General features: G+C 38.4%; 1 protein-coding gene across 1 annotated transcript in view; it reads right to left on the bottom strand.

The window, feature by feature from the left end:
- SMG1 (SMG1 phosphatidylinositol 3-kinase-related kinase) overlaps positions 1-22,968 on the bottom strand; it is an 86,150-nt gene that overhangs the window by 46,281 nt on the left and 16,901 nt on the right. Inside the window, exons 2-6 of the mRNA XM_009324824.1 lie at positions 13,084-13,247; positions 8,943-9,098; positions 3,830-3,966; positions 1,447-1,505; positions 470-683 (exon numbers count right to left, since the gene is read on the bottom strand). Coding sequence (XP_009323099.1) covers positions 470-683; positions 1,447-1,505; positions 3,830-3,966; positions 8,943-9,098; positions 13,084-13,247 — 730 coding nt within the window. The remainder of the gene's footprint in view (positions 1-469; positions 684-1,446; positions 1,506-3,829; positions 3,967-8,942; positions 9,099-13,083; positions 13,248-22,968) is intronic.

Genomic DNA, 22,968 nt, shown 5'->3' on the forward strand with positions numbered 1-22,968 from the left:
GAGCACAGACCTAGACATAGTTGTTCTACACCCAAAATAACAGACCCTAAAACTTGAACCAGGAGACCAGATTTGTCTGCACACATCCTACTCCCTCTCAGATCTAATTACAATTCAAGTTAGAAATTGTAAATAGGAGGTAGCACAAAGCAGTCAACAGGTTGGGTTTTGTGTACCATTCCACCTGAGTTCTCTTTTTGGTCTCAACAAGATTCTTCCTCTTGGATCTGCAATATATACTAAAAAGTCGCATCAAAATATATGTCATCCTACAAAGACTTGACATTCCTTTCTAATGTAATCAGAAACAAAAAATCCCATTTAGTTAGAAAGTTCCCTCCCAGTTGTAATTATATTTACTTATTATGTCAACATAGCATTACTTATTGTTTTTTCCAGTTTAAAAAAGTTGATTCAAGCATTGCACTGGAAAAATCATTAATAATCCTGTTTTAACTTGTAGTCTTACCTGCATTAAAGATGAAAAGGCTTTCTTTTCTCCTACAGTCTCTAGTGCTTTGTAGGTTGCACACAAATAAAGAAGTTTAACTTCATCTTTTGTGGATGAGCTGAATTTGCTAAAAATCCATTTAAAGATCTTCTCAGCCTCGTAGCTCAGAGAAGCACAAAGAAGGCCAAGACAGCAAGCTCCTTCCTGTCTCAGTTCTTGAAGCAATTTACTACTGTATTTTTGGGGAGGAAAAAAAAATAAAATGTGGAATTGCCAGACATGAGAGCAGAACAGAAGAAACCACGAACAAATTAAAACGTTTTCTAAAGCAGAAAAATATATGCACGAATGAAGCTGCTTCTCTCCTACTTAATGGCAGCAGTGATGAAGCTAAAATAAATAATCTGAAAAATTCTGTGAAATATTATTTCTATGGAATAAATCAACTTGAATACAAGTATGCAATAAATAGGCCGTTCTACTTGCAACACACTATCCAAGGAAGAAAGTTCTTAACATACAGCTGACTTTGGGTAATAACACTGAACTAAACACCAAAAAGCCCACACACACCTGAGCTCCCTCTACATATGCTCTTAGTGGGATGTAAATGAATTAGATCAGGTTGTAAAAAACTTAAGTTCAATTTGCAAGCCAGACAACCACAGCAGTGCGCTACTACACCCAGGTGATTAAATGTAGCTGAGATAGACTTCATACTACCTACAACATAGAAGTCACACTTGTGCATTCAAATTCTCTCCACGTGAAGTGTACTCTAAACAGTCTAACAGTATTGCTGATATGCCTAAGAGAGTCTTAACTGTCCCCTAGTTCAATCCTGTTACTGCAGTGTCACACCCACGCAAAATTAGTGAATGAATTTCTTTCAACCTTTCCCCCCTCCATTCCATTTCTATACTGAAATCCAAACCTAACGCTGTCACTACTTTTCCCCTTTATAGCCTTCAAACTGCTTAGTTTTTCCAGCTTACCTTTCATTGAGTACATCATGAATGGCAGTCAGGATATTATCCAGTTGTTTAACCAGTACCTGTAATATAAGATACATAAAAGGCATAAGCATAATAATGGCACGATAACTTCTGCAAACTAGGTCCTGTTTACACCCACATTAAAAACACCACTACCAATTCTGTTTGCTAATGGAATGCTATTGTGCTTTCCATGGCCACTGCAGACTAGCATGAACTATATTAAGCAATACTGCAATATTATCCTACATGTTATATTTCATATTTATTTACAGTAGCCACAAAAATACACTGGCAGCCTGCTATCAAGGTGTTTTAAGTCTAGTTCTTGCTGATGACATTACATCACAAACGTAAGACTCACCATACAGCTCATCAGTAGCGCCTACTGAAGACCTAGTCTCCTATACTAATAATCAATTGTATCAGCAGAATATTTAATTGATGAGATAATACAATCTGAAGTATTAAAATTTCTCCTTAGGCAATCCTGACTTTCAGAGAAATGGAGTACTATTTTGGGGGATGAACCATTATTGATGAACAAGTGCTTCTCAGTAAACATAACCAGAAATACCTGTTTTCCTAATATGCACTGAAAAAAAACCCACAACACATTAGTGAGCTGGGTTGCAAAATAATACATTATCTGCAACTGTATAAGATATTAACAAGAAGTTTTCTTGATGAGTTAATAAAAAGGTTTGTTCTCTTCAGAAAGAAATTAATATTTAATACAGTGGATGTTATCTAGTTTTTGTTGTTAAGTTTTGAGCGACATCACTCTTTTGGGGGTGGGGGGAAGAGAAAGAGGTCCACATGCTTGGCCTCTCAGAACTCACAAGGACATTTTTTAAATGTGCCTGATATCTGCAAAAGAGGCTACAGAAGAGACAGGAGAGGGCACCTATACAATTTAGAAGCTGGAGCATGATGCCATTACATGACAATGCCACTGCCTAGTGACTTTCACTACTTTCCTTTGTTTAACACACATTTCAACCCTGAGAATGAAGAGAACCCCATTAAAGTACACTTAATAGTGTCAAAAACTGCAGGAGTTACTGCTATGTTAACAGTGTCCATTATAAAGTTTTAGGCTTGGCATCGTGGATATCACTCGACATCTGATCTTGTTCTCATTAGCAAGCTTGGAGAAGTTTAAAGAAAAGTTTCTCAGTGACAAACTTTTAACATTCTGACCACTAACAAGTAGAAAGTTTGTCACCACTAAGTTAGATATTAGAATGGCAATTCCAATACGTTATGAGATACCAATAAACCTAAATACAATGCAGTTACAAAAAAAACTGGGGAAAAAAATTGCATTGAGAATAATGGAAGTAATTAAAAAAACACCACTGGAATAACTGTGGAAAGCATTTACTCCCCAAACCCTTGTATTAACAAGGATTTTGTTTCAGAGGAAAGCCGAAGTATTAGCTAGGCTTGCACATGGTTTGCTTATACCTAGGTGCACAGAATAGAAAAGTCTCAATGTTTAAGTGACACGCCTTTTGGAAAAGAGCACAATTACCACTGGTTAATTAATACATAATGAGAGAATGAACCAACAACTTATAAATATGGATAGACACATAACCCACAACTGAAATATCACAGCACTGCCTGTAAATGAGTGGCAGGGTATTAAACCATCACTTCCTGCTTTTTCAGTACTTGGAGAACTCCTAAGCTCTCTAAAACAGTGGGGAAGATGTGTCAGACAAAATACTCTTAATACTTCACTTCAAAAATAAGTAATATCAAAAACATATACCCACAGTGGGATACTTCCCCCCGCCCCCCAATCCTTAAGGAACACTTAAGGATATTAGAGAGTTCAACAACCCATTAAAAAACCCAAAGATGTAATGAAAACAAAGACTTATTTTGTTCTCTTCCCATAAAAGGGAATCCACATACAAAGGTTTTTAGCTAGAAAGCTGAGTAACTCTTAAGATAAGCATTTCACAAGACTGTATAAACATCTGCATATTTTTAATTTAAAATACAGAAACAGTTCTTGAACAAGACAACAACACGTTTTACTTCTTTTCCTGTATTTCCTTGCTGAAGGATTCAGAGGATATTGCTAAGACCAGTCAAAAAACCCCATATGCATGCCATATTTATTCCTACAGCCCATGCATTCAGTAGTTTGCTTTGAGGCAATACGTCATAAGTAATCAAGCAATAAAAAATTTCCTGAATGCTGGAAAAAGGACAGGCAATCCAGGAATACACTTTCCTTTGCTGTGGAAGGCAATTCCTTGTATGTAAGATATTCCTTGCAGACGTATCCCAATATTCAGATTTTTAAAAAGACAGTTTTATAAAACGAGAAATACTCCAGTGCTATGGAAAAGTAAAAATTACTAACCAGTTTGTTTTCTGGTTGCTGAATGAATTCTTTCAATTGCTTTACAGTAGCCAGTCTTCGGTCTCTGTCGTCTTCCCGAGTAATCCTCCGAAGAAGATTTGACAGTCGAGACTCGTCAGAATAAGACAACGATCGCTCTGAAAAAGAAAAGGCAATGACTTCTTTTTTCTACAGCATTTGATCAATAACATCCGTATTGTCTGAAATGTGTATCTGTGGACTCAATAAGTCATAATAGTAATTTGAGAAAAAAGTAAAAAAATAAATCCTGACTTGTTTCAAAGCTAATATGAGGAAAATTAAATGTAAAATCTAATTTAGCTACCAAAATATTTCATTTCTTCCGGTGGACAGCCCGGTACCTGGGTAAAACTCATTCAGAACTAAGCAGAACTGTTTTACTTCTACACAAAAACCTAGATTTAGTCCCTTCAACATAAATGGAACTAAAAGGGGTGTGGTAAGGTTAAAATCAGACCTACTACTAATGAGTAGTCCTCTGATAGCTAGCAGGGTTCTGCTTTGAAAAGGAAAATAGATCTAATCTTCCTCTATTGAGGAACAAAATATACACCACACAGAGGTGCAGTGGCTGTTGGTTTAAGTGGATCGTAATACAGGAGAATTAGCATCTTCCTAAGAAAACATTTCATTTAAGTTGACCAGTTGCACTACTGATACCAGTGAAGGTCACAACTCAGTTTACCCGATTTAGGTACCAATTACAATGAATTCATATGAATAATTTATTTCCCTCATTTGCAAAAAGGAAACAAAGTTTCTTTTGAAGAGTTTAACATTAGATGTTTCATGGTGATTAAAATTAGAGGATTCATGGAACATGATGAGGTTTTCTTGGTCACCATGACTCTTAGGAGAACACCCAAGACAACTACAGACAGCTTTTTTCTCTGGTATGTTGCACATCGGTCATCTGATGCGAGCAGCCACAAAGGCAACCTGGTTATAATGGGAAGGTTATAATGGAAAAATACTGACAGAAGATGATGTCTGCCAGTCTCGGAACTGCTAGCCTGGGAACCCAGCCTGGCAACTAAGAGCATCCTTGAAGGGCAGCTGGGTACCTGAGAACCTGAGACATCCCAAGATACACTCGATAAGTGCAAAACCAAGAAACTGCTACAACAAACTTATTGTATGGAAAGGTGAAAAATAGACTGTAATGGTGGAAAACATCCTGGGAAAGCAGGAATCGGCAACAGCTATTCGCTGCTCCTGCTGGAAAAACAGACTGGGAAAGCAAACATTGGTCTGAGAAAATAGAAAACAGGCATCATCTATTGGCCGTTCCAGGTGAAAAACAGTAGTTAGTAAGAGCTACTGGTGGCTCCAGGCAGTTGTGTCCTACGCCCCCTTATGTCTCTAATAATATAAAAATAACTCACTTTCTACCCAAAATAGAGCTTCTATCCGAGAGCTCCCCCTGCAATGACTTTGCTACACAAGATCTCCTGGACAGACTGGACCCTCGCTGGGGACGCCTCACTGACTCCAGAGATGATCTGCATCACGGAGCCTGAAGTGAGACTTTGTCTGTCATCAATTGGCCCCACTCCTGGGAGAAGTTTGGTGAGTGCTGTACCAGTAACACTTCAAATAATATATACAGGTGTGCATATAAGTAATAAGTATATACTTGCTTTACTAGTGGTAATTCGTAGTAACTTGTAACAAAGAAGTTTAAGAAACAAAACCCTTTGTGTCCTCGCGTATTACAGAATCCTATGAACCCACCCACAGGCCAGTAACTCTTACAGGTCATGACATCATCTGCAGGAGAACACTACTTCTGTATTATAGTCATGAAGAATATTCTCAACCTTATTGTCATGTCTTTATTTTTTAAATTTTAAAAAAGAGTATGAATAAAATAGGCCTGTTTCTTGCCAGGCATCAGTTTAAGCAATTAATTTTGAAGACACCTGACATTCTGAAGGATTAGGCAGGTTTAGCAAACTTTAAAATAGCAGTAAGAGTCTGAAGGATCAAATCCACGTTTTGTTCCTAGCTACAACCACCACACAAGACATGTTGAGATGTTACCTGACAGGCATGAAGAGCTCTTCTTTGAAGATGTTACTGATTTTACAGAAGACTAAGGCATACATATCCATTTAGGAAGAATTAAGTTTCTTTTCCCTTGCTTTATCTGGAAGCCACAGTCTTCAGTAGTGGACAAAAAGCCACCCGTCTGGTGAGCAACATACAAGGAATCATGCTCAGCAAAGACACCTTCTGAAGCAGTATCTGAAGACTTCCTGAGTGATGGTGCCAGACTAATAACTACAATCCCTGCTAGATGATCACTTGCATCTGAAGATCTCCTTGTATTTCTGCCCAGAGTTGAGCTAGCAGCTGTAGTCCAAGGCTTGGCTGCCAATGGTCAATACATAGCCAAACTTCAGAAAGATGGACCTAGCACAGTTAGCCACCCCAAAAAAATTTTATCAGCCCTGGAAGAGACAGAAAAGGACTACCAGGAAGGATGCAGCCTGCCTGGGGGTGTACCACGTCTACCATTTTCTTTAAAACGTGGGCAGTAGTAGAAGGTCACCAGACCAGAGAAAAAAAATATTTTTTTGAAAGTTCAAATGGAATAGTTCGGAAACAAAACATATGCAAACAAGAATTAAAGTTTTTTAAAGCTTGGTTACAATGGAAATTAACACAGACTACGGTACACAAAATAAAAAGTGCAACTGCTATTCATGAATAATTCCACGTGAAAACTCTTCTGCTAGGAACGTACTGGGTTCTATATTACTGAATGTATCTTGAAAGCTTAAGCCGAACTGAATCTACACACACTTATTTCACTATTAGACTGTCTACATGTGAAGCCTCTCAAAACAGCAATTTGAGTATGTCCTTGAATAATTCAGTGCATTGGCCACCGCATAATATAGTCCTTTCCAAGACAACAGATGTGCCTCATAAGAAAGAGAGAAGTCTATTCTACCATATTCCTACAGCTGCACTCTACCAACACTAACCTGGACCAGGAACGCAGAGTACACATCTCTTCCGTCACTCCCAGTGATCTCTGCCACTCAGCAAGCACATGGGAAGCTACACCAGCACAGCTGGGTTAGGTCACTAGATACTGCTCTTGAAGGGCAAACGAGGACGCAGTGGTTTGGAAAACACTGCAAATTATTTTTACTAAATAACTTTTTATAAAGATATTCTAGATCTTTGCAAGGTCCATAAAAACAACACACACACCCCCCGTCCCTAAAAATGTTGGTTGACTCTTCAGTGTTAGATGAAAAGTCAACAGTAAGTATAAGCCTTGAATTAATTAAATCCACAACTTGCAACTTTTTTGTGTTGTCTTCTCTATGTTCATCTTTTTGTTTGTAATCTCTTCATGGAAAACTAATTTATTTTGAAATATGGTTGTGCTGTTCTACATACAAAAGAATCCTAAAACCCGACCTGTATAAATAAAACTACCACCACCAAGGTTACTGGTATGAGACGTACATTTAACTGCTGCTAGAACGAGATGTTCAAAACTCTACTAAAAGCAGCTTTGTTTTTATTCAGTTAATATTCAGTTAATATCTGATGAACATTGGCATTACTCCCTAAAAGAGTGTTACCTGTCCGTTGAGCCATAATCATAACCTAAAAATAAGAATTAAAAAAACCTAACCAAGAGCATGACTGAAGCTATACTAATCAAAGCACTAGTTAATGAACACCTGTACGACTTCCATTTTGTGAAAAATGAGCAAGGTCTTAGCCACATGCTAACTCACTCACAGAAGACGACTATTTTAAAAATTGCTTAATGCACACACTAACAAACAAGAAAATATAAAAGAATTTAAAAAATAAGATCCTGTTGCAATATAATCCCGCTGTATTTTGAAGAAGATATGAAAAATAAAAATGACTAACATTTTAAGGATTAGAGGTGCTCGCATACCTAGGAGAACAGTCTGAATTTTCTGCCAGTATTAACTAACAGTAAATTCACGCACAAGCCATTACCAGAAGTATTATTTACAAAGTTCTCCATTAGACAATTCTCTATTTCTTCTACATGGACATAATTTAAGATACTAAAAGGACTGAATAATTTTTATATCAAGACACCAGAATGGGATTATAAAGTCTGAGTTTAACCCATAGCTTGCACTTCAGTTCTTCCACCCGCAAAGCACACTAAACACTCTTCTTTCACCTTTTGTCTCCTCTGAAATATAAATCCCTGAGGAGAAACACTGTGTCTTCATGTGTTTATAATGTGCCTGGCATAAAGCAGTCACAGTTTTTGTCAGTGGCTCAACTACCGCTTATACTAAGTGATGCAATAAATGACAGTGCTTAGTCATAAAGTTTCTACTTTCATTCAAAAGTGCTTGGAATAACCGCCTTTTTTTTTAAACTATGATTTAAACCCAAATAGTGGGAAAAGTAAAGCCTTCTTTCTCAAAAACACATGCCCAGCATTCTTGCACCCTCTTGCAACTCCACATTTCCTCTCACTGTATCTCCCAAGACCTTGCCCACATTCTTATGATGTCTCCAGTTCCTCCCTGGCCTCTAATCCTCAGCTGAGCAAGAGCGAGCATGAATTGTGGCTAGTTCAGAAGTACACATCTACTGACTAATCAGCTGGTATGATGTGATGACTAATTGACCTGCAGGCCAGTGAGAACAGATAACGGTTGAGCTCACCACTGCAGGTTTTCCTGCGCTAAGGACTCGTTAATTAACAACTTTGTACTCAGGCATCAATTTTCAACAAATCTGAGAGCAAGTTCTCCTTTTTGGAGCCCTTGATCTCTGAGCCAAATTTGGCTAACCTGAATAAGGGTTCAAAAGCTATTTAAAAGGAAATTGAAAGATTAATAGCGTAAGCCATATAGTCGAGAGATCTGCCTAACCTATGGAGGAAGCCACAATGCAGGGAACAGTAAATACAAGATGACTATTTCCATCAACATCATCTAATCACATATCACAAAAAATAAAATCCATATAGATTGCCTAATCGTAGTGACCTTCTTTTCATATTCTGAACACAAGAGAGGTTGCCAAAAAGACATCCTCTTTTCCTGAAAATCTGTGGTATCCTTACCCTGTGATTTCCTCATGTCTTTTGTGGCTAAAGCACGATTCCCATGCGGAACACTGGTAAAATCAGGATTGGTCACATTGTTAACTCTCAGCTCTTGCCCCAACGACTTCCGACCATAAGTATTTTCCCCAGATCCTCCATTGACACTGTAGCCACCTGTGGAAAAACCAATGTGAGATTAAAACAGGCTATCAGACCATATATTTAGTAAGGTAGTATGTTATGAGTTATTCAATTCATATGCAAGTTAGCAGCCCTATCCCCTACCACTTTCTTTAGCTTCCCTTTTCACTTTCACATTCAAAAAATGTTTTGTTATGCCCTTTAAGTTTCCAGATCACATATTCAGAATCTAATCAGTCTTTTTTTTAAGCATATGAAAAAAACGCTATTGCAATGAAGTTTAACGTAGATTTTGTTGCATTTGGGGTTTTCTTATTACTTTTGACCCTGTATTTTACAAGGCCCTTCATGTCAAACTGCTAGTACGTATGGCTAGATACATTCACTTACTTGCTCCTTGCTTATGCACATCAAATTTCCACTCTGTTTTTGTTATAAATCCACCACACAGGCTCCGTAAAATGGCCAAAAAAGAGAAAGCTTTTAAAAAGCCACAGATTATTTACATGTACAGATTGAACAACTCTCCCTAAACATACAACAGTCAATATTTTCCCCACACTAATACTAACATTATCTCAAATTAATTAAACTCAATCCTACATTCTCCCATTTGAGATACACATGGTACATCTTTGGTAACAATATAAAATGGAAATAAAAGCGTCATTTTGAGTAATTCAATTATTTTTACTCCTAGATCCACAATAATTTACATACTCAAATGTTGAAACCAAAGAATTTTCCAGTCTGCCACATCACTTTGAGGGGTAGGTTCTTCCTCTGCAGTACTGTACAGAAGTGAAACTGTCCCCTGAGCCTGCCCCATACCTCACTCAATGTATTAGAGCTCACCTTCCAGGCAGCTGTGCAGGCAGCTTTCTGAAGTGCCTTCCCTGCCTGAGACAGGGAAAAATCAACTAATAAAATTAAACCCAGAACAACAAAAGATATGCAAGACTCCTTTCAGAAAAGGTATTTCCACAATTCCACCTGCATCAGTGCATAAAAGCAAGCCTGGGGAAGAGGAGAGGTGGCTCTCCGTAAAAAGAGGCAGCCTAACGAGACTACAGGATGGATAAAAAAAGAGTTCAAACATCAAGGTGAATCTGGACCTTAGTAGATGTAAAGAATGTCATCTTGAAGGCAAAGCTTTTGCTAAAAAGAAGCTGTGAACTATCAGTAGAAGTCTGTGTATTTCTATACACACGGGACTACCCTACCATTACAGAATCCTGTGCAAAGTCTCAGTTGTAATTAGTTAATTATAGTTACAGTAAAGATAATTTGTGTATATTTGGATTTACAACATTATACTCAATTTTTAAACATAAACTAGCATGTATGCCATCTTAGCATTATTTTGTCACAACAAACCAACACTGTCCTATGAAGGAAATTACTTCTAATAGCAATAACTATGTTTATGACTAAAGAGAAGTGTATCACTAAAATTCAAAGCAACAAAGAAATTAGTTTAACTGAAGATGTCAGATAATCATGCATTCAGACCACAAACATCAACTATCAAAAATAGACATACTACCATATACTATCGGAGTTCTTAAAATTATTTCATACTTTCCCTCTAGCACACAAACTATCCCAGCTTTTTTGGTTGTCTGCAAAGGCATGTAGCATTTGCTACAGCGTATCTGACATTATATTAAATGAATTCAACACAAACCGATATTCTCCCATTTGACATATAGATGGTACACCTTTGGTAACAATATGAAACAAATTGTCATTTAGAGTAATTAAAAAAACAGCAGGGCAATCAGGTTTTTTGGCAATAAGGCTGTAAATATTACATTATAACTCTCTTCAGTTATCTCCTGGTCTGAAAAGTTTTTGAAAATCCTAATATATACAAATTCTATTAATTTCCCTTTAAATGTTAAATCTGAGACCAAATAAGAATGTGATCAGCTATGTCACTGTTATTAATTTTAGCATAAATATGCAGATACCATGACATACAAATACTAGTGCAGTATCTTTTTAGCAGTAAGGACTCTGAGCACATCATAGTTACAAATCAAAAGGGAGGGAAGTGTTGCAGGAAGGGAGAACATCCCATCTCTAAGTAAAAACCCAAGAGCCTTCTATTTAGTTTTAAAAACTTAAATCTACCAACTCCCCTGTCTTGTTTTATAAAGTAAAGGAGAGAAGACCGAGGGGAGAGATCTAATTGCAGTCTTCCACTAGTTAATGTGAGGGGTTATTTAAAAAAAGAGCGTGCGCCAGACTAATCTTACAGATGCAGAGCAAAAGGACAGGAGTCAACAGTCGTAAGTTGCAGCAAGGGAAATTCAAAGTGGATATGAGAAAACAATTATTTACCAGGAGATTGGCAAAGCACTAAACAGGATGCTAAGAGAGGCTGCAGAACCTCCCATCCTTGAAGGTTTTCAAACCTGAACAACTTCAAGAAATTATCAAGTTGGAAGTAATTTTTATCATCAACACCAGAAACTGGGGGTGGGGGGATGGAATCTCTTCTCAAGGATTCTAGGTACTTGTGACATGCAGTTATCCAGGATAGAAAAGTTCTTTAAAATGAAAACTCCATGCTGGCAGACTCCAACAGATTAACTGAAAAATCTTAGTAAACAAAGAAACTATTCTGCATCTATAAGCTTACAAATTTCTCCAAAAATAAAAATTAACTAGAGATACATGGAATTTGGTTTTACAGTACAGAATATCCTAATCATCTCTTTTCAAGTCACACCTGAACAAAATAGCATAGTTAAAGTGCTGGGCTAGCAGAGACATGCCCTGTAAGATACAGTACTTGAGGGAGAGATAGGTGCATTTTTCTTTTCAAATGGCACTTTCCCAGCAACTTCAAACTACCTTACTGAATTTGTCCAAAACTTACTATTTCACTATACTGCCAGTACGTTCTTTAAATACTAGCAGACTTCAAAGTATGAGAATAACCTACTATGCCAGTCTGTGTGAAACACAGTAAAACTCTCCATATTAGCAGACACACTGACAAATATATTCACTTTCTAAGCAGTTTCTCTGTTAAGGTTAACCAAATCTTAAGGTTCTCAAGGCACGCAGATTAAATATGTGTTTCACACTCCTGCCTCTAACAGTACCTACTACTTATAAAAAAAATAAATTTGCATCAGCGCACCCAGCTGTAACTTCCCCTAAGATGTAGCAATTCTTTACAGTTAGTTACAGGGCAGAGAAGTAGGGGGAGTGCGAATGCTTTTTAGGCTCCTGAACAGAAACTCCCACACTAATATTCCTGTGAGATTTTTTTTTTTTTTTTTTTTTGAGTCTGGCCTGCCTGAAGATTTACATAGTCTAAAAAGTGACTCTGCAAGCAAAAAATCCTCCTATTTGATACCTGTATTTGGCAATTAAAAAAAAATCAGAATACAAATTTTTTTCATAATATGAAAGAGATTATTCTGAATTTTTAGCTGTTTTCTAGAGAAAGTATTTCTATTCTCAAAAAAAAGAACAGGAAAAAATTGTATGAACCATACACCACACGATTTATATGAAGTCAGACTGAAGCACATAGTAGAAATTCCCATTAATGACAAAATATAGATTTGATTCCCAGGCAAAGATTCCAGTTTGCTGCAGTAAAACTGCAATAGGTAATGTATCAGATTAGTAGCCCATTTAATCAGGCAGTCCATTTTCAATACCAGACGCACTAGACAGTATTCAGGAAGAAATTTCAACTTGCAGACCAGACACATCCAGAATACTATTCTTTAGGAAAAAGTGCTTATTTTGTTAATGCATTAAGTCTTCTCTTACATTCTTCTCCTAATGCAACTGCATATTTTTCTCACTATTCATATCAACCACAACATTTCTTTGATCCCTGATAAATCTCGCAACACAGTGATACTGTGGCATGAGCTGTATCAGTTCACTACCTTTTTTTTGGAAAAAAAAAATTCTCCACCATTTCAAGTTTACTGCCTTTCTCTGAATGTCCCCTCACAATTTACACATGAAACAGCAATCTGTATACCTTTTTCTTCATTCTGTATGTCAGTGTGGACTCTGATATCATCGTGTCTTTGTCGAGACACCACAGCTGAATTTGAGGGTTGTAATCCATAGGAGGCAGAACTGCCCCGATCTCTGGATGAAGAGTATTTTAAATTGTCCTGGTCAGCTGATGCACTGTCAGTTCTATAAAGAGAAAAATATTTTTTTTATGTAGGGGTATAACAGGAGTGGGATTCACATTCACTTATAAATGCAACATATTTAAATGACAATCCCAAATGTATTTTCCTGTGTCAAAAAAGTTGTATGTCTAACCTGCTTCTTGAAAAGTGACCTTAAATTCACACTGGGATTAGAATTGACTAATTATTACAGCCACATGCAAAGGAAATGCATTCTAGTGCGCCAGTGCCTTTTCTTGGGACGTTCTCAAGTCTCTCTTCAGTTGGATGCCTATATAAGGAAAAATTACTTCCCAGAAGTAAAAAATAAAATACAACTAGGTATAGGTATATACCACAGCTAGGCGATACAGTGTCTACCATTTGTGAAAGTCATTACTAATCCACACATGAACATTTACATAATATGCTACGGGCCTTATTGAGCAATGTAAAACCACTTATTAGATGGAGGTGTTACTAGCACGTAACTGATAATCAATACAGGAACCACATACTAAGTTTTTGCAAAACAAGAAAGCAGACTTTACTGTGGAAAAACCTGGAATGTAAATTAAGAGTTGTTATCCTTTAGAGTAAATGTTTGCAGATAAAGAGTTAAAAAATCTGCATTAAGTTTATACCACTCATATCAGAAAACTGATTTATAGCCCAGAATAAGGAAAAAGGTGAAAATTATGAAACCAACTCTTCTCACTGGACATACTAAGTGATTTCATTTATAAAAATACAGTAACTTTAATATACTAAACTTGTGCACGAGACTTCAGAACCTAAATTCAACCAATCACTTTAAATGCATTCTTACAAGCAATACTGGAGGTTTTACATTAAAACCAGTAAAACAATACCCATCCAAAACAAAAATCAGCAGAATTTTGTTCAACTCAAGTATATTTGGAATCACACTATTCAAATTATTTACAGAGGGCTTTTCCTAAGCAAACTCTAAAGATCTACTGTTTTTATTTTAAGCTTTGGATAGTACATTTGATTAACAAAAAGCAGAACAGATCATTCCTTTTCATTCCTGTAAATTAACCACAATTTGTGTAAGGACAAACACCAAATGTTCTTGGGAAAAAGTATTTCATTTTTACTTTTCAAAAGAACACTGTGATTAGAACCGGTAGACAAATTCAGGGAAAAGGAGTTAAATATATCTCAAGGCCAAAAGGGAAAAACACAGCTAAAATTTTTGAAAAGCAGTTGTTACTTAAGCTGTCCTGAAGGCTTGCTATTTTCAAATACAGCTCATCCTCAGTACAACTGGAAGAGTAATACCATGAGGGTTGATATTTGCAAAAACAACTGGAATTAAAGAAAACCCCCCACATATTTTATTCTCTTGAGAATGTTAAAAGACAATATACTATCAATTTGGAACAGGGTTCGAAAGAAGAAAATTGTGCTTTTGCCCTGTTCTCACAGTGAAAGGTTGACATTAGGTTTGCTTGGCAGGTATTATTTCCTTTTGCTCTACAAGCAAATTCATCTTTAGATATAGACAATAAGACTCTCTTCCTCATTCAGTATTCACTGTGGCATCACATCTACTGTTTTGTTGAGCACTTGCTTGGACTATTTTATAAAATAGGCTATGCTACTCAACAGGCAAAGCCTTAGTAAAAGTATTTACTCATGACAGTCAACTAGGATTGTAGAAATAATTATGCAGTTGGACCTTCATTATTCACCTAAGCTACACTGAACAACAACGAAGTTCTGCACTGTACCTTCAAATGATACGAACTTTAAATGTGCCTACACCATGTGCAAATTTTTCAGTCAGCTACAGGGTCCCCAGATTTTCTCCCTGCCCTAAAACCTCAGGAGACTTCCAGCTCATTTTGAGGAACAGCAGAGTTTATTACGGAGGATTCAAATTATTTTAGCCTTCAATGAAACAGACTGACAAATTTTCAATTGGTAAATTTAAGTACTGATGGGTTCTTAATAGCGTACCTCCCCAAAGAGCATCGCTTTTTTTTTAAGGCAATATGCTGTAGACTGCATCATCTCCAATTATCAAGTATTAAGTCTGAAATTCTCAAGTCTGAAGGCAAGCTGATTAAACGTACAATTTTTAAGACTATTTGTGTATCCCAATCAACTGAAGGACTACACGTGTTCTCAGCTAACCTCACTTCCCGCAGCACAGCCTTTGAACATTTTGTAAAATTTTCCATTGTGGTAAAATACATAAGCCTATTGTTTCCCTGGCAAAAACCACACTCTCACTTCGTTCTGTCTTTGGGAACAGCTTTCTGCAAGCTAACCTATTCACACTTTATCACCCAACTAAAAGGTGAGCACAATTTTATTAAAAATATATAATTGTTCTCCTATGTATCAATTTAAGAGACGATAGTTCCCACTGAAAACATTGTTCCCACCACAATAAATGCGTAGCTTAGATATCCAGCAGTTTCTGCCCTTTCTTTATGAGGCAGAGAAAAAACACTTCACAGAAAGATACTGTTTCCGAAGAACCAGGTTCTGTGACCCAACTGGCTGCTGTGGTCCATACTGCTTTGAAGAGAGATTTTGAACTGAAAGAAGCTTGCAGTAAGATTCACACCAGAAGCAGAGCCCACCATCTCATGGGCCTGTGCATTTCTAGCTGTCCTGTGATGCACACCATTTCTCAGGTGGGAAGCGAATTTAAGAATTGTACTGCAGGCTCCTGCATCAGCACTCTGGGAGTTTGCGGTGTGGGCTCATCAAGACCTGGGGACACGACCCCAGTATCCGTCACCTGCACCTGTGCTCCCTTACCCAGGAACCAGACACCTGGGTGACACAGGACACTGCTGTGCAAACTCACAGCGAAGCACAGTCTGCATGCACGGGAAGAGACATTTAATTTTCAAATCTGTTTCTGAAAAATAACATTTTTCATGTCAGTAACGTATTCATGATTTTGAAAGACAACCACTTAGAACTCAAAACGCAGCCACTCTGTGGACGGGTACTTGCCAAAGTGTCCTGGTTTCAGCTGGGATAGAGTTCATTTTCTGCCTAGTAGCTGGTACAGTGCTGTGTTTTGGATTTAGGATGGGAACAATGTTGATAACACACCAATGTTTTAGTTGTTGCTAAGCAGTGCTTGCACTAGTCAAGGACTTTTCAGCTTCCCATGCCCTGCCAGCGAGAAGCTGGGAGGGGGCACAGCCAGGACAGCTGACCCAAACTGGCCAAGGGCTGTTCCATACCGTATGATGTCATGCTCAGTACATAAACTGGGGGGAGTTGGCCGGCAGGCAGTGACCGCTGCTCGGGGACTGGCTGGGCATCGGTCAGTGGGTGGTGAGCAACTGCATTGTGCATCACTTGCTTTGTATATTCTTTTATTGTCATCATTATTATTATCTTCCCTTCCTTTTCTGTCCTGTTAAACTGTCTTTATCTCAACCCATTAATTTTACTTCCCCTCCTCCCCCAATTCTTTCCCCCATCCCACTGGGGTGGAGGGGAGGGAGCGAACAGCTGTGCAGTGTTTAGCTGCCTGCCGGGTTAAACCACAACACAAAGTCTTACAAATAATTACTTTTTCCACCTCCCTCCAGCCCTTTAAGGTACACTGCAGCCATTCCACCAGGCAATGGGAAGAACTGTACTCCCGGCTACCTCAACTCATGCCTGTCTTTCAGGAGCACACTTTTCCTGTTCACATGGCAGTATTTCCACTTTAATTACATTGTGCCAAGCAATTGGTAGGTTACGTGACAGTCGTAAGTGCTTAGCATCATCTTTCAAAAGAAGTCTATGTAACAACAAATTTATCAGTTACATACATTGACTTTGTCACAGACCTGAACAAACATTGTATATGAATAAAATCACAATGTACAATGTTAGCAACAGAGAAGCAGAAGTACAGATACAAATGTGACATTAGACAAAGTCAGAATGGGAAATCGCAAGGATGAACATGACTATGATTACCTTATACTGTAGCTTCAAAAGCTTATTTGCCACTTTATGAGACACTACTCTGTTTTATTTCCACCTGAACAGCTCATTGATGGAGACTAAGCAAAGTACTTCAAGACCTCACATGACAGTTTTCATCTGTGCCTGGTTCTGGGTGGAAGACTACCTGATTACCACCAACACCGGCACCAATTTCCTGCATACACTCTTTTAGCAATATCATTTATACAGAAGAGATTGCATTCAGTTTTCTGCAGGGTGATTTTTAACCTGCCTTTATCTATCAGAAAAAGAAAATAGTTCACCCACCTAAATAAGCAGAAATGGCCACTAGTTCTCCCTAAAAAAAAAGCTACTTAATTTTTTTTTTCCAGGGACATACAAAAGGAAAGTTAGACTTTTCAAAAAGTAAGTGTATATCCCATTCCATTAAAAGTATCAGCATGATTTGACTAGCCAATTTGTATGACTGAAGAAAGCATGGCTGAGAACAACTGGCTTTAAAAAAAAAATTTTTTTATCTAGGAAAAAGTAAAACAGGTCAATCAAAAATATATCATGTTTCTTTAGTTATACGGAAGCCTTAAGAATTTTTGTCCAAGAAATTTGCTACAAACAATCTGGTGTATACTATTCATTATCTGCAGCTCTTTCAGAATGACCCTGCCATATGGATATTATTTTGAGACAAAATCACTTAATTATTCTATTTGATTTTATTTCCAAGTACAGGATCTACATGGAGGATTTATTCTGAGACAACTCTACTGTATGAGTTGTATTATTGTTCAAGTCGGTCAATTTTACTTGCTTATTTGCTCTATTTGCCAAGTTTATTTGCTATAATGCAGATAAAGTCTTCATTACTTAAAATCTTTATCAATAAGACATTTAAAACTTAGAGTCACTGTATCCACTCAAACTAACAGCTTCCCACCAAGTTTCTGACCTTTATTCCACTGGCATGCAAAGCAATGACAGCCTTCTTTTGCCATGCTCTTTTATCATCACTTGGTCCATCTTGCCAAGCCCAAGCCTGGCTGAGCCCACCCCAAAGCCTACTTTTATTCCTACCCCCATGTTGAGTGAGCACAATAAGAGTTTAAGTGGCCATGTTTTCCATTAGTGAAATAACAACTAATTAACTATTTTCCTACTGCAATTCTGTCATCTCCACTGCTGGACAACTACCTGCAGTCACAGTAGCTTTTCAGATCACCTTGATTCTGCATGACTCCCTTCTTGCATACTAGCTCACCAGTTTCCTTCTGTCCTGTGATGGACATTAGGAGGGAATGTCAGAGAAATATCTCACATATATGCACCCTGTTCTTATTTTTTCCATAGGCATCTTCTGATAGCCATTTTTGGATACAGGATATTATGCTAACTAAACCATTGGTCCAGTCTAGTATGGCTATTCTTGTATGGAAGACTATCTGCTCTCCAAGTTCCTTTTGCTTCCCACTGACACACTTTCATCTTCTTTCATCTTTCTCACATCTCATTCTCCTCTGTCTTCACATTAAAAACAAAGGCTTTCACATTACAAACTTAGGCTCCCCCATTTTACCAAAAAACAAAAAAGCTCTTTGATGTCATACCTTCCCAACCTTATCAGCATATTCAACACACTCAGCTATGAAAGGAGATCAAGAATTACTTGCTGCCAGTTCAGAACTGAACCCTTTCCTGTTCAGCATCTCCCACACACAGTCCGCTGAATCTCTTCCCAAGGCTTCCACTGACCTCTTCACAATGGCACCTCACAACTGATACCGCATCTTGTTCTCTAAGCTGCCTTCAACACCGCAGACTATTTTTCTCCCCCCCATTTACATATCTATCTCACTCTTTGCACTCTCCTCTCTCAACTATCCCTAAAAAGATGGAGAAGCCTTATACCAACTTTCATCCTACATGACTCTACACCCATTCTCAGGTAATTTCAGCGACATCCTCAAACATCTCTATGTTGTCAACTTTTAGGTCTCTCAGTTACAGACCTGTCCAAACTACGATTTCAGCCTATTTCTAACAAACATTTTCTGTGTACCTTGTTGTACATGCAAATGCAGAAGAAATCGTCTCTGTCTCAACTTTCCTTACAGACAGCACCCACTACTATCACCCTGCTTGTCATTCAATGTGTTAATCCAGCTTTATGAACAGACAATATCCACAACAACCAGTGCCTGCCTTTTGTAGAAGACACGCCTCTGCCCTTCATCGCCACATAAAAAGCACTGCTCTAACCATCACTTTCTTAGCCCATTTGCTCTGATGAGTTTCTTTGCTCCCTGCAAACACCTCCCATTCTGTCTTTAATTAAACACAGGGTACTTGTCCTCAGTTACAAAGTGCTAACCAATACTGCTCTCCTGCTTAGGTTATAAGCTACCTGGAAGGAGAGCCATATTTTACTGTCTGGTCTCATCGTGTCTAGACCCACAGGGACCTAGGCGGTAACTTCGTTTGGCAGGCACCATGCTAAAAGAAATTAGTAATTCATAACACTGACTTACATTGCATGAGAAGGATACACTTCATTTTCACGAACTAATTTCAGTACTGAACCTAGTAAGACACTTCTGGAACTTCTCAGATATGAAAGACTTTCTTTTTCACTTTTCCGTATGCTCCCCCTGCTAACCTACATTTATGATAGGAGAGACAGAAAGGTCCTGTTAATTAAAATCTTATCTTCCTTTTCTCACTTTCGCCTAAGAAAGCCATGGTGCACCCTGCACTTGCTAACCTGCTACCCTGCACTCACACTCCTGCTTAGTACCACTATAAGCACATGAAACTTGCTTTGCCACCCAGACCATTTCCTATCAAAGGGAAGTATTGCTTCAGTACTGAATTAGCCTTTACCACTCTACCAAATTAACTCTGCTCACACGCAAGACCTGCACACTGACATGATTTTATTTTTCCCCCCAGATGTCGCATCAGGGAAAACGCAGTGAGATCTGTCAAACAAAAAGGAAAGAAAAAGAAGAAAAGGTCTATGAAGATTAGAAGAAGGGGGAACAAGACCTTGTCAAGCCTTCTCAAAAAAACCTCACTGTTCTCTGTCACATACATCCAACATTTATCTAAAGTTTTTGTGTTGCTATTAATTTAGAGTCTGGTACACCTCAGTGCACAAACTAACATGCTCATATATATCAGGACAACTTCTTCCTCTGTAATACACAGCTCTATCAATACACACACTGTAGGAAAACCAGTCCACATGCATCTGACAGATATGACTGCATTCATGCAGGCTCAAAAAAAAAAATCAAATTCTAATTAAAAACTGCTCTCCCTTAAAGAAGGATGTGGGTTCACACTGTTTTCACCCCAAGACCCAATGCTCATTAGCATAACTAAAAGTTGAGAGGAGTCTGGACCTAGTAATGAGAATCGATCCAGTCATTTTACAGACACAAAAATGTGGATTTGAAAATACAATCCATCTGATAATACACCTGTGCATTAGCAGTTCCTTTTCCCCCCCTTTAGGAACTTGAAACAACTACAATTACTGCAGTTTTCATTACTTTGGCCACGTGCATTCCCTCTTCCACGCCCTGCAAGAAAGCATTTACCAGCAACATCACCTAAGCTAAACAAAACTAACAGTCAAGAGAAAAGAAAGGGAAAGAAAGAATACATGGGTATATTTTGTGTTGCAGGGTTTGTCCAAGAGCATATTCGAAACAACCAACGAAAAAAGAAACACTCATTGCCAGTTTTATATAACAGATCTCCTTTCAATCGTGCATGTGAATCACCTTTAAAAATTAGTTGACGCCAAAACAACAAAGACTGATTTAATCTCTGCGTCGTTCTTTAAGCTCTTAGCATAGACTCACAGGTTCCATATCGCCAAAGCTATCTTTTTGAGATTTAAAAAGCTTGAGCATAACATACAGAGAAAAATGTGCTCTGTGGTTGGCACTGTGCAAACATTTCTGATTCCTGGGCTCTCTCACCAGATTAAAAAAAATATATATATTTAAAGGAAAGGATAAAGTTAAATTCTTACAAGTAACAGGATCAGTGAAAAGGTGTTACCTATTTCTTACCTATTTCTTAGCAGGAGCTCTAATCACACAGTGTGATGGGAACAGAACTAGGCCCGATCCATGCTATGAAGCTCCCCTAGTCTGCCACACTCTCTAGTGCTTTCAGATTTTTGTTTCTGCTGTGGCTTTTGGGATAATTATTTTAGCAGCCCAGTTTACAGCAGCTGTACTTGAGAGCTAAGGAGGCACCAAACTACAGCATGGGGAATGGACCAAAGTCAGACACTGAGGTAACAGTCTAACTTCTTAAACCAGCCTTATCACCAGGCAAAGCATTTCTGCAGCTACACTCTTACTTTCACCCCTAACACAACTGAACCTATTGCAGACAATGCCATATTGGAAAAAGTCAGCTTCCTAGCCCTGTAAGATGTATTTTTTAGGCTAAAAGATCGAACTTGTGACAAATTAATATATCCAACCAGAAAGCATTTATAGAAGCCATCCACTGCAAAGACACAAGATGTACATCCGATTTCTTCCAGGTGGGAAGGTCAGAAGTTAGGGTCCAGAATTCCAGACTGCAGCCCAGAAATCTGAAGCAAGTTAGTAGTTAAGGAGTAAGAGAGAGACCAGCCCTCTTAATTCCACCCCCAAAATCTAGATGCTATAAGAAGATGTCAGCAATGAGCTTTGCAAGTTTTTAAGTTCTAATTTTTTCTGTTATTGGACTACTTGGTCAAATGACTTACTATTTTTTCTTCACTTAAATAACCATGCCCCACACACCATTGAGGATAGAATAGCCTCTAGCGTTAGCCCTAGAGGCTGCACTGCTAGCTGTTCAAGCAAGAGGAAAGCTTCCTTCACAGTAAATACTGAAGTTACATCTGTGTTTCGTAAGATCTCTACCTTCACATCCACCCAATTTTCCTAGTCTAAGTCTCATGCGACTGGGACTGTCATCTGTAAATACATTCCCAAGCATGTGCCACTTTGTTCTTTGCTGGAAAGTTTAAAAGTAGGATCCCATATTGTGTTAAACATTCAAAACCACTAAAATAGCCCCAAATCTTCCACATTAAAAAAAAAAATTAAGAAACACCGAATTTATTTACAATTTCTACATGACGATTTTGACCCTTAAAACAGCAAAGTTGAGCAGTACGGCACAACATTGGCATCAGATATATTAGAAGTAATCAAGACCTGAAATACACACTCTATACTTGACTAAAGAAGTCAACAGACTTTGAATTTCACTTACTAAGAAGTACCAGATATAAGCACACCTTAAAACCTAACACATTGTATAAGCTCTCACCCCACCTACTTACAGCTCAACTACTTTCCCCAGATAAAAAAAAATAAAATAATAACCCTGTACTGCTTTATTAACCCCCAGAAGACCACGAGTAGCCTCCGTCCTTCTCCGATTAACTGCCAGCTGAAAACTAGACTGAAAAAATACAGGCATCAAGCCCACCCCCCAGTTCTCCACCCCGCTGCAGGCCCCCCAGCGCTTCAGCTTTCCAGGGAAGCGTCTCCCACCGCGAGGCGCAGGGAGAGGGAAGCCGCTGCCTGCGGACACACACCAGTTATCAGCCAGATACGCTGCAGCCACGCCGAGCCGCGCGAGACGGGGGGGCACGGGGAGAAGCGGGGGGAGGAAGGAGCGCTCTCACCCGCCAGCTCAGAGCCCAGACCGGGGTCCCACCGAGCCCCGCGCGGTGACAGACCTGTCCCCGTCCCGTCTCTAGCCTCCAG

The sequence above is a fragment of the Pygoscelis adeliae genome, unplaced genomic scaffold, assembly GCF_000699105.1.
Source record: "Pygoscelis adeliae isolate BGI_AS28 unplaced genomic scaffold, ASM69910v1 Scaffold85, whole genome shotgun sequence".
NCBI classification, from domain to species: Eukaryota; Metazoa; Chordata; class Aves; order Sphenisciformes; family Spheniscidae; genus Pygoscelis; species Pygoscelis adeliae.